This window comes from Rhinolophus hipposideros, assembly GCF_964194185.1.
Source record: "Rhinolophus hipposideros genome assembly, chromosome: 11".
NCBI classification, from domain to species: Eukaryota; Metazoa; Chordata; class Mammalia; order Chiroptera; family Rhinolophidae; genus Rhinolophus; species Rhinolophus hipposideros.
In genome coordinates this window covers 55,902,299-55,915,713 of record NC_138057.1, presented here as the reverse complement: position 1 = coordinate 55,915,713, position 13,415 = coordinate 55,902,299, and the positions used below count along the sequence as shown (strand labels likewise).

The window sequence follows — 13,415 nt, the reverse complement described above, 5'->3', positions numbered from 1 at the left end:
ACCCTCACAGTCTAAGGTAGCACCCACGTTTCAGATAGAAGGTGGAGAGGGGGATGAACAAAAAGAGGTGAATGACACCAGCTATTGCTCAAGATAAGTCTCTAGAACTTGGGAATTCCAGTCTCATCCATGAGTTGAGGGTAGAAATTAAGGAAAAGATCTGAGTTGTACTTCTAGAGCGACACCAGAAATAGGGATGACACCAGAAAGATAGGCCGTTAACAGAGCTAAGCAAACAGATGTAGGACCCTGAAGCTAGGGCTAATGTAAAAATCTGCAGAATTTGAAGATATCTTGAGGTCTTTGGACTTCCCTATTTGTGGAATAGGGAATTAAAAACAATTCCTTCTAGATCCTAAGGAGAAGAGGCCACAACTAACATGTGGGTTACAATATAAATCCGACATAGAAATTCTAAGACCAGCCCTATACACAAGCCATTCTAAAATATCCCCTATTTTGATACCGCTCTTGATTCTTTTCCAAGTTGACATTTCCACCCAGAGAGTCACTTTCTGGGGCCAGACAATAATACTGTTGTCTCTAGAAGGCTGCTGTCAAATGCCATCTGGAAGTAGAGAGTGGCATATAGGACATAACCAGAACACTGTCACTTCTGTCCCACGGACCAGAACATGTTGCCCAGTCCACCCCTAGCTGCAAGGACTTCTGAGAATCATGTTTATCCCGAGTGTCCATGTTCCTGGCTAAATATTCTAATTCTATATAAAAAGGCTGGGCAGCTTTTTATAAAGTTAAACCTACACAGCGATTCCACTCCTAGTATTTACTCTAGAGAAATGAAACATGCTCTCACAAAGACCTGTAGTTATGTGTTCTGCAACATGGAGAGCTCTGAAGATTGGTTAAACAACATGAACGTACTTGACATCACTGAACCATACACTTAATGGTTAAGACGGTAAACTTTGTGTACTTTATAACAAAATTTTTGTTTAAAATTCATCAGTTAGCTTTTTGTGTTATCTCTGTGCATTTAACTTGCAGAAATTCAACTACAGGTCAAGTTCCCCTTGTTGAGCGCTGACCTTCCTGCCTCCCTGCCCATTTAAACCAGACTCTTGCCCCTAGAGTCCCCAGAGAAGTCTCCTTCCCGCCTCCCTCCCTCCCTCCCTCCATCATTCCCTCCCTCCCTTCCTTTTTTGGCCAAGTACCTGTATTTGTGCTCATGTGCAAGATGGTGCTTCACTATCTCTCTCACTGTTTTCTTACTAATCATATTTTACCACTGAGGAAATGAAAGTACTGCTGAGAAGCAGGAAGAAGGATTTGGCTCTTAGACCACATATGGCACTTAGCTTCACAGAAACTACTTCACGTCTGAACTGATGAAGTAAATCATGAGATCTCCACAGTTCTTTTTTTGAACCATCAGCACACATACAAACATATTTGTACTAACCCTGGATATGGTATTTGGGGTAGAGTTGAATAAAAGTTGCATTGGCAGTGCCCACAGAGAGGGGTTTCTAAGCAATATAGTAATAACGGCTTCAGCAAAAAGGCAGAGCACTGATCCATCTTTGAGAACTCTAACCCTGATTTTTATAAATTCTGGTTCACAAACAATTGGTATCACACCATCTTGATATAGAAATAAATCCTTCAGACCCCTGAAGAATACATTTAGTCAACCAATTGTTAGTTCCATTTAAGTTGTATATAGTTGGAAGAAAAACAGTTTCACTCACTGTGCATTTGTATCTCCTCAAATCACCCAACAGTGTTTTGCCCACAGGAAGTAATCAATAAATGTTTATTGAATTTAAAATGTCCTTTTTCCCAATCAGTGAGGTTTAAATATATTTCCAATTGGAATGCCTATTAATTTTTCAGCATTAGTAAGCCTTTTTTTAAAAAAATCCCTCTGGGGACGTGTGTAAGAGTTCACAGCAAACATTATATAAATGATTAAGAGAATACTGTTAAATGAAGCATGCATATTCAACACACCAGTAGCCATTGATAAAATGTAATTTAATTTAATCATTTAAATTTACATTGTTAATATACAAGAGCATTTCTTTCATACCACAGGTTAACACACACTAAAGAGCAATGCTGTTTGAGGAGCAGAGAAACTCTGGAAAACTCTGCTGTCTGAAATAAAAGCAAGGCACTCTCCATTAACAGCTGGTGGATTCCTGATTTCTGCCCGCAGAAGGCATGTTCATACTAAGAGAGCTCTCCCACATGGGAAGAATCACCTGCTTTAATTCTTGCTGTCCTCTTCTGAGCTGGTTTGGTCATCCACTCTATATAAACTTGTGTGTCAATAGTAAGACCAAAAAAATAAATACATAAAGAGTTGAGTTGATAGATGACTTGGGAGGCTCTCATAGTTGTAATAACTATGGAAGACAGAAGAACACTGGCTATCATCTTTATTTTCAACACTAGTATCTGGACCTATAACTAAAAACCTTCATTCCTTCCAGCCAGTCGACATCATGGCTAAAGAGTCTTTTGCTTAAATCTGAAGGGTGTCAAAATGAAAAGGAACAGCATTTCTCTGGGGCTCTGTTTTTTTGTTTCCTTTTTTCTTTTGCAGACATGACAAAAAAAACAAGGATTGACTTTCCAATACTAACAGTGCACAAAAGGGTTATGTATGCACAGTGCTTCTAATTTATGCAAATTCAATTTGAATTTGGTCTGAAGCTACCTTGTATGAAATGTTAGCTTTCCTGATATTTAATAATGTTTATTATGTTTGCACATAAGCTCAAAAAATTAATGCAAAAGTACTACTTTACTCATGGTTATCATCAGGTAAAATGTAAGTATTAGTGGTTATTTTTAAAAGCCTGTTTTCCTATAGATGCAGCAAGTCGAGTAAAAAGACTATGGAAAGGAGAATTAGGTCCTAGTTTTGATTCTGGTATTAGCTGTTGGACCTTGGGTAACTCTTTACCTTGCACTGGGCCGCAGTTTTTTCCTCTGTGAATTTCAGGGGAAGTAGGGTAAACTAGTTGACAAGTCAGGCCCCTTCCAAGTCTAACGTTCCAAGATCCTAACATTTCAGATCCTATCATCTTGATATAAAAATAATAATCTTCCATAAAAGCTCACAAACATAATACATGATCAAATATCAGAATGACTCTTGGAAAAAAAACACATATGATTTGCTATCTGGGTTATCCTTTGCAGCAGTTAGGCAATTCATTTGGCATTTGTTTGATTGTATAATTTAATGACAATATAAACAGCATAGTTTTGTTATTTTTCCTTTAAAAAGACTAACTGAAAATGATTTAAAGCTAACAAAAACTACTGTGACATCAGTTTGACATTCAAAGTTTGTTTCTTAGCAAAATGGCCAAAGATATTTTGACTTGATACAGAATATATAATATAAAGACTTTTAGACCTAAAAATCTTCAAACATTATTTGAATTTAGCAAAACATAAGCAAAATTTTAATATCAAAGTGCTAAACAGTACTGCCTTAAAAGTCACTGCAAATGAACCATAAAATAACCGCATGGGAAGTAACATTTATTGTACAAATGGTTAATAAAAAGACACATTATAAATATATATGTAACCTGCTATATTTATATATATATTTGCTTATTTAATTTCTAATTGGTGTATCCAAGTCACTGTGAACACCCCATTTAAGTACTCTGTAACTCAGCTTCCAGGAGCTGATGGTCTTGCAATAAATACAGGCAAAGCTATTACAATATAACGTGCATACAAATGTTTATACAAATAAAGACACTATGCAACAAATCATCTCGTAGTAATATGGCATTAACAGTATAAACATACAAAAGGGAGTACGAACACGGAATGTTGAAACGCAGCCCACTAATCCTTTCTAGTACTCACATTCATACTATTTTTCTTAAAAATAAGACTTGCTTGCTCTCCAAAATTGTCTCTTTAACCAATAACAAAAATTAAATTATATATATTTTTAAAAACCTTATTACCCCTGGTGTTTACCCTGTATGATCCAGTTCCTCCTACTTGCGTGTTCTTATCTAGGGATCAAACACTTGAGACTCACTGAACACTCCTGGGCTTCTGAATGAATGTCTCAGTCAGTTGCTAGAACTAAAGCGAGTTTGGAGAACTCTGTCTGGTCGATACGAACAACCAAAACAGTTGTATGCAATCCACTGTACAATCTGAGCCCCCTTTGGGACAGCTGGACAGTCAGGGCAGGGATCTGGATCCATTAAGAATGGCCTGACATCTTGGACGGACCACACCTCAGAAAGGTTCTATAGAGCAGGTGGACAAAGCCTCTGCTAGGAAAGTAGCGTGTGTCATCGGCTAACATGACTGCCTCCTTTTTACTTCTATATAAAATAAAAGAGAGTTCATAAACAAGACTTAGTAAGACAGCACTTTAAAAATTGCACTTGTATATGGAAGCGAACAGCCATTATCATTTTACTATGTCTGATTTATAGATTATCCTCCATCTTTCACCATTTGTTAAAATAAAGGAAGAAAGAAATTAAGAAGAGGGAATTTCTGCCTCGTTTGCACCACATACGTACCCTTGATACAGGAAATATATTCTAAAGGGGTCATCTTAACACGCATCCTACCCTGGCGAACAACCCTTGGCTGTTCTTGTTTTTAAATACAAAGCAACTATAATTGTATTCCCAGTTATATTATCCTTTTTTCCCCCTGCTGGGATAGCATCATCCAAAAGTGCTTTGTTAGCAATTTCTTAGAAAACCCTCATGAACTAGAACACCCCCACCCCAACCCCAAAGACTAAATATAAAACACAACCCCAACACAATACTCTGCGAGTGTTCTGGCTTTAGGTTGTAAGGAAAAGTGCCAGAAAAAAACAAACCAAAACCAAAAGTCTTTTTCTCAGGAGCTGCTCTTCCTCTTAAGGAAGGACAGGAACGGTAGCTGTCCAGACGCATCCGTCTGCTGCTCAGCAAGCGGGCGCCGGCAGACCAGGCAGCTCCCGCTCAGAAAGGCAGGGTGTCCAGGAAGAGCTTGTCGATGACAGACGGTGGAGACACCAGGTCTTCCAGCTTCAGGTAGAAGATGCGCTGCAGGCCCAAGGTGCAGATCTTGCGCAGTTCGACCAGGGCGCCCAGGACCTTGGGCTCGGGGGGCTCCAAAGCCTGTCCCTTACTCTGGTGGTCTTTCAAGCTGCTTCTGATCTTGTTGCATAGCTCCTCCACTCTCTTTGGTTCTTTTAACCCATGTCGTTCTGCAGAGGGATAGAAGAGGGCACATTTAGGAGACCATTAACACTTTAAGAAATGTGGAATCCCCTAATCAAAGCCGTATCCTGTTCTGCGTTTTACAATCAAAGTGCCCTCCGTCTTAGTGGTACTTCATGCCCTTTGGTATCAAACAGCACCAGGGTCTGAATCCTAGTCTGTCACTCACTGTGTGCCCTGGAATAAGTCCCTACACTGCTTCCCTTAAGTTCTGAGCCCCCGTTTCCTTATACAATGAAGATAATAACATACCCAATTCCGGATTTCTGGAAAGACCCACTTAGGTGATTGACACAGATGCAGCATGCAGTTTCCGGCATTTAGCCACACTGAATGCATGACAGCGTCGTTATTATCCTGTTGAGGTATTACAAAAGCTGTGGCAGGAGGTAACTCTTTCTCAGAGTGACTAGCATCTCATCCAGGCCAACAAATTCATGTTCCCATCTTGACAGACTTACATGGTGGCTAGAAGTGCCATCTGCTAATCGGGGCTGCCCCGCAAGATCCAATACAAAGCACACTCATGTTTTCATGCCCACCAGCATTGAGAAGGGTCCAGATTTTCTTTTCCTTGTATCCCCCCCCTTGAAACACCTCTTGACCTGTACCTGGCAGTCGGTACAAAATACGCATGTCCTCCAGCTGTGGAGATGGCCAAATCAAAGAAAAGGGAGGGGGCCCAGAAGGAGGCAGTGCAGGCATTTTCTAAGGTAGCCAGACATAAATACCAGTATCTTATTTTTGTAACACAAGATATAAAATGATCCCCATGGCAAATATGATGATCTCTTATTTGACATATAAGATACAAGTGATTTTCCCAAAGTCATACAGCTGCTAAAAGCTGGGATTTGAACCCAGTCTTCTGAGGCAGATTCTGGCCTCAACCCAGAGCAACGTTGCATCTCCCTGTAATGAGAAAGGAGCCTGACATCCGGTACCAATTACTTTGCTCTCCCACATAATGTAGATATCAGAGCCTCTTTCCTGAGAGAAGACTTTGGCCCCAGTTATCTCAGTCAGAGTTTTCATGTCTCATTACATGTACATGTAAAATAATAATTCTTGAGAGCTGGAAGACGTCCATCCAATGGGAAATCACGTTTTAGTTTCTAATTTTCCCAACATTAATTTATTTTTTTAGTTGGGAATATTTTTGTTAGGAAAGTTATTTCCTTAAAGGAAAAGTCACCAGAAAAATCAAAGCACCCATCCAAGACATTTTTTTCTTTTCTTGCAGTAAATACAAGGAGACCCAAGAATCAGATCTGCATTCTTCTCCAGCTGGGCTAGTTGTGTATGGCTTGGGTGAGTTTTTCCTTCTCTAGGGCCCATCCTAAAAGGAAGAGGTTGGATTTAATGACCTCTAAGGTCCCTTCCAGGTCTGATGTGTTATTACATTAAAGTACATCCATGAGTATTTGCCAACAGCATTTCAGTGGATTGGAATTCACAGACATCTCCTCTCAGTGCAACATAATATAGAGAAAGGGCACTGGACTTGGCATCAGACAGACCCGGGTTCCAGTTTTGGTTCTGTCACTTACTAGTGGTGTGATCTAATCTCTCTAAGGCTCAATGTCTTCCTAGGAGAATGGGGATTACAGGGTGGTAGATCTGCAAGTCTTTGTTGTATTCTTCTTTCCTTTCCATGTGTCTTAAATATTATACAATGAATCAAAAGAAAAAGTACAATTGTAAAACCCCACCTCCAGAGGAGATTGTGAAGCTCAACTAAGATGATGATACAAGAACCGTTCTGTCAGCTGTCAACACGCACAGTACAGGCAGCACCTGAGAGAATGCCTGACCCATGGCAAGTGGTTGGTAACTGCAGGGTCAAACAAAAGACAGTGAAGTCCCCCAATTCCCAAGCTTTGAATGTATGATTTTGCTTTCCGCAGGAAACTATTCGCTAATCAATCCAGATGCAAATCTGTCCTCTGTGCTTTGTTTTTACTAAATACACAGTCCCGTTTCAGTCTCAGAAGAAGCACCCAAGAGTGAACTCTAAGAGTAATCCAGCCTGCAGTGGTGTCCTGACTATGAAAGCAAAAAGAAAAGCAGACTGCAAATTTGGCAGGAAATTTCAAGAGCCATGAAATGTTCATAGCCTCTGACCAAGCCATCCCACTCTTGGGAATTTATCTGAAGGAAAAATTCAACAGAAGAATAAAACTATGCATAAAGACGTTTAGGGTAGCATTATCTATTTTAAAAACTGGGGAAAGATAAAAGGTGGAAGAATAGGGGAACTGTTCAATGGTACATCCACATAATGGAAGATTCTGTAGATATCAGAAAGGACAAATACTAAGGCTATGAAGCAAAATGGAAAAATATAAACATCATATTAAATAGAAAATAGAATATAAAATAGTATCTAGGCATGATTACATCTATGCAAAAATTATTTCTGCATATAGAGAAGGATGAAAGAAAAGTGAAAATATTTATGAGAATGTCCGATAACTCCTTCCTTTTAAAATTTCCAGGTTAATGCTATTTGTATAATAAACAATGTTAAAATAGAAAAACAAGGATTTGGTCCTTTGTGAAGCCTCTAGTAGCTGTAACATGCTCAGTCGTCTTGATGATAATACATTCATTCTATTAATACTGAGATATATTAAATTAGTTCATAACCCAGCGAGGGATGCTTTTCCCAGAATAAAACACAGTCCATTGACTTAATCTTTCCCTTTCTTTCAGTGCCTCCTGTCTTGCATTATATTCAAGATCTCATATTCATTATCAGGATAAAGAAACTGAGCCATGTGTTGGCCAGATTTCGGGAGGGGTTTGATTATGGAACCTCGTAACCAGACTTTCTCATGGCCAAACTCACAAAAGGTGCCTTAGAGTTTTTCCTTGCTCTCCAACCAGTTGTGACTGCTCAATAACTATGGCAACCATTATTTATTCAGTGAATTCAAGTGGAGATCGATACCTCCTGCCAGCTGGATCAACCCTAGGCCTGGAATTCCTTGAGGAATTCAGAGACGCTCCTGTTAGAAGCCAAAGACACCTTCTTTGTTGTTTTGAACAGCTACTGGATTTGTGGCTTCTTTACTTTGTAAAAGCGGCTGAGATAAAATTCAGTCTCCATGCAAACTATTGCCAGAAGCCAGCAAGATTTCCAGATCACCAGGGAGTCACTAAGTGTGTAGGAGCTTCCTAGTAATTTGAAATTCCACACCACTCCAATCACTGACATTTTTGTTTACGGGACGTCCTTTCTTCTTGCAGGTTGGTAAACATGCCTGCAGAGCTGATATTCAGATTGTTCATACATTTCTGGGGGAAATTAGACATTTGGATTTTCCCCCTTCCTAGAGAATTACACACAGATTTTAGTTTAAGATCTTTGTCCACCATTAAACAAAACAAGCTTCTCGGTATTTCTTGCATTCTGATCAACATCATTTTTGTCCAGTACTTCCGTATTTTAACTCAGCTTTACGTATTTATAACTTTAAAATACAACTTATAGAAATGATTAAGTAATGGTTAAGTCATGGATTTATGTGTCATAATCATAGTCTATATGAGTTGTAAGAGTCTGAGTCATTTAGTTCAAACTCCCACCTAAGACAAGACTTTCCACTACAAGATACCACAGAGAATGCCAGAGTCCAGCTCACTACGTGGGAGTTCAGTATTTCACCCTGATAATATTTAAAAGCACTTTCTGTTACCCTCTTTTACCTAGATTATTTTATCATATACTCCCAAGAATTCTTTGAATTAGGCAAGACAAAGATGATCTTTATTAAATAGATAAGAAGGCTAAGGCTCAGAATGTTAAGTGACTTACCCATGGTCCAAATTAACAAGTGGTTAATTTCTCTCACTCCAAGTCTATAGAGACATTTCTATGATACCAGGTGGCCCTGAACATTATATTAGAATGTTCCTCCTCATCCTGAGATGATCTCAGCCTTCCTGTAACTTCCTCCTAGTTTTTGTGTACCTAATTAACTAATTGATTCATTACTTCTTTCAACAAATATTTATTGAGTACCTATTCTGTGCCAAGCAACGTTGTCTGTGAACAAAACAGACAACAGATCACACTCCTACCCTGCATGGTGTTAGTATCTAAAGACGCTGTTGGATTCCTGTGGATTTTAGCTATCCAAGCCATGGACACCTCTGCTAAGAGAGACAGGAAGGGAGGCAGGGAAGAGGAGAGCATCTGGGGCTTGAGATGAGAGAGGGAAGGAAAGAGAAAGGGAGGGAAGAGAGACGGGAGAGATTCAGTGACGTAATAGAGCTATTTAGGTCTGTGCTCGTGTTTTTCCCTCTTCACCTCAGGATCTACTCATCCTTAAATCACAGACCAACTATTTCTTCCAGGAAACTCTTCTCTTTTTACTCCCAGTCTAGATGATGTTCTCCTATAGCACTCTCTTTTTTCTCTTTGAAGCATATAACAGGTTGAACACAGATGCTTGTGTGACTATCGCCTGCCTCCTCCTTTAAACATAAGCTCCACGGGGGCCTGGGCTGTATTTGCTCACCGTTGTGTCTCCAGCACCAAGCCTGCTACATAGGAGACACCCAACATCTGTTAAATGAATATGTAAATGGAGGGTCAAAGACCTGTAGAATAGGATTCAATGAATACTAAATGTGTAGGTTGCTCAGAGTAAAGTTATTAAGAAGCTAGCAATCGTCAAGAACTTTATAAACTCAAAAACCTACCACATCAGACGCTTTGGAACCAATTTCCAGGATATAAAAGCCTAGCTCTGCCACTTATTAGCTGGGCGACTCCGGGTCTGTGTCCACATTTGTAAAATAGGGCTCAAACCTGCCTCATGGGTTGTTGCGAGAATTAAATGAATGAATATATTTGGAGTTATTTGGAACAATACCTAGCATATAGTAATATTTAGATATTAGTAAGTATCCTCTGTATCCCATCCTCAACTTGTTAACTGCCCCTTCAAATCTGCCACTTCTCTGAGCTGGCCTATGAATGATTCCACAATCCTCCCCATCACTCTCATAATCATCTCTTAACTATTCATCCTCTCCCCCGCCCCCCAGCCCATCATATTTAATCCACTGCAAGAACTCTGGTTATTATCGCTGTGATGTCCTTGCGTCTATCTCCTCCTCTCAATCTCATGCCTCTGGACTGGGTCTTCAATATCTGTTACCCACATTTTTTTAATAGCTTTTGACTGGTCTCTCTACTTCCCATCTCTGCCGCAATGCATCCCAAATCCTTTCAAATTTATTTACTAAACAATGTTAAATAACAGAGCGCACATAGAGCTCTTGGCTCAGTGCCTGACACCACATATTTTTTAATGGAAGCTGTTATTAATTTGATGGGCTCCTCGTGACCAATAGATTCCCTTGTCCCTTGCTACTCAAGTGTGGGCCCTGGACCAGCAGCATCACACGACGTGGGAGCTTGTTAGAAATGCAGAATCTCAGGCCCTGCCCAAGACGGACTTCATGAGAATCTACAATGTAACAAGATGCCCAGTGATGTGCATGCACATAAGCTGGAGACGTCTGCTCTGGTCACTCCTAGTCCCCAGAAGATTCCTGACCCAGTCTACACCTAGCGTTCATCTAGTCTCTGTTTGTAAATCTCACTCCCCAAGACGGGAACTCACTCCCCATGGCCACTTATTCCAATTTCAAACAGTTCTGTCTGTTGGAAAGTTTTTCTTATATTGAGCTAAGTTTTGCCTTTCTCCAGTTCCCAGTTCTACCTTTTAGGCCCACGTAAGAAACCTCAACTCCTCTTCCTAATGGCAAGGAGCCCAAGGTGAAGAAAGGGGTGATGGGACCATCAGGAGCCCCAGTGAGGAAAAGCAGCTCCTCTTTCTGAGCAGGTCTCAGGGCACAGGCCAACCTAGTGACAACAATAACACAGGTTCGGCCAAAGAGGAGCAGAAGAGCGCTCCTGGGGAGAGAGGTGTGTATAGCTCACACACCAACAAACAGGACTTCCTGCTCTGAGCTCTACTTCCTTCTCTGGGAAGTCAGGCCACTACTAGCTCTCATGTGCTGTGTAACACCCTTTACTGATGGGCAGTCCCAGAGGCACTGAGCACACACCAATCAGGAAGCTACAAGTCAGTCAGCAGCCTGTGCTGAGGCTATAAGAGTGCTTTTTAGTCTGTCTGTCTCCCCAGTGAGATCACAAACTCTCCGAGGGTGAGGGATTATATGCCTGGCACATAGTAGACGCTCAATTAATATTTCTGAATTAATATGACTCGAAATAAGGTAGTTCTCAGGAATTTAGTCTATTTTCTAATAAAGCGGTGGGCTAAAAATAATTAACTCAGAGTTTCCTAATTTGGGACACTTTCTGATATTCACAATTAACCCATTCATTCAACCAATATTTGCCATGTGCCAGACACCTTTAAATGCTAAAGTAATTAAAAAGATGAAAAGACTCTCCCTGCTCTTAAGAAACCCACAGTCTAGTTGCAAAGAAAAACACAAAGAAATTACTTAATATGTATATATGCAATTGTAGGGATGCATGAACATTTTTTTTATGGATTCCTAGAGAGGGGAACAGCTAGCTTTTCCTGAAATTAAGACACAACATTCAGCATAATAATAATGAAGGTTTGTCTAATCTTTTCTGTAAAGTACACATTAGCTCACTCCATCTTTACAAGAAACCTGCAAGTAGACATCATTATCCCTGTGAAAAATGAGAAAACAGATTCCAAGAGGGTAAGAAACTTGCCCAAAGTTGCAAGTTGAAGACTTGAACTTGGATCACTAATCTCCAAACCCCATGACAACCTCCCCACCCCCGCCCTACCTTTTAAGAAAAACTATATTGCCCCACCAATTTTACACTTAATTTTCCTTGCAATGTAGCTGATGGCTATACATGATACAAAACCAGGGTAACCAGGTAACCATTTGGAGTGAGTGGGGGAACTCTGGGAAGACAGGTGTGGGCAGGATCAGCGCCTGCTTGGTCTTGCCAGGTCACTGCTTCATGGCTTTCAGCCCCTGGTTCTGCCTTCCTTCCTCTTTCTCAATTTTAGAATTCATGTTCTAATCAGACCAGGAAAAAGACTATCGGCAGAAAAGAAAGGAGTCAAGTTTCTCATCTGACAGAAGTCCGGAGTAAGGAAAACAAAGCCATGGGGAACATTCTTTTAGAGCAGTGATGAGGAAAATGGCATCTGGGCACTCAAGAGTCCCTCCACCATCTATCTGGTCCAAACCTGCCTTTCCAGTCTGATTTCCCTTTTAATTACAGGGAAATTTTATTCTGAGGTTAGGTCATAATACTAAGCCATAAGATAAACATCACATCGAACCATTGTTTTCCTCTAAAAATCCTTTAAATTTCCCCAAAGTGCAGCTCTCAGCACCAGAAGCGGAGAGACCAGGACCCACAGCAGACTCACGCTCATGCTCACTGCAGGACATATAGTCAGTCAATGAGTATAATAGTCTGCACTCGTAATGTTTCTCTTCTTACTATTGAGATGATAGGCGTATGTGCGATTTAAAGCATATGTAATGCAACTCCACCATACTCGCTTTTCCCCCAAAGGTGAAGGAAGACATTGATCTGGAATGTCCTCCTTCTATGTGTACATACCATAGCCTTGGGAAGCCATTCATGACCAGCACCTCCACCTTTCTTCACCCCCAAAAACTTAGCAGTCATCTGGACTTCCCCTGCACTCAGTCTGTCTCTTTTAAGGACCTGAGCACTAACTACCACACATCGAGTTCACTGCATCATTATCATATGACTTCCTCGTAAGCTATACCTTTCCTGACAGCAGCATTCATGCATTGCTCATCTTTGCACCCCGAGAGACTGACATCATACCTGAATATAGAAGGCCTTGACTATTTACTGAATGAATGGATACTTATAAAATGGTCATTCTACACAAATTTTCTATGGGGAGGGGCTTCTTATTTATTAACCATGATTAATTGCAACTAGATATCACCTCCTTGGTACCCTATCAGAAACAGAGCTTTTCCATGACTCCGATGTCAGGGACGTGGCACTGGCAAAAGGGATCAGTCAGGGTAAATGAACAGGAACCTAAAAACATTTGACAACCACAACTGTGGGGAATTCCCTTTTACTGCAGGGAGGGAGAGTGATCTGAAAGAAACCATTTCCTGCCCCACCTCACCACTTAGTTT

General features: G+C 40.5%; 1 protein-coding gene across 5 annotated transcripts in view; it reads right to left on the bottom strand.

The window, feature by feature from the left end:
* Positions 1 to 1,987: 1,987 nt before the first annotated feature.
* The window catches only part of NR4A3 (nuclear receptor subfamily 4 group A member 3), a 39,006-nt gene continuing 27,578 nt past the window's right edge, over positions 1,988 to 13,415 (bottom strand). For all 5 annotated transcript variants that reach the window (XM_081066419.1, XM_081066418.1, XM_081066420.1 and 2 more), the window contains one exon: positions 1,988 to 5,224. In XM_081066419.1, the coding sequence (XP_080922545.1) occupies positions 4,977 to 5,224 (248 nt within the window). In that variant the 3' untranslated portion in view covers positions 1,988 to 4,976. The remainder of the gene's footprint in view (positions 5,225 to 13,415) is intronic.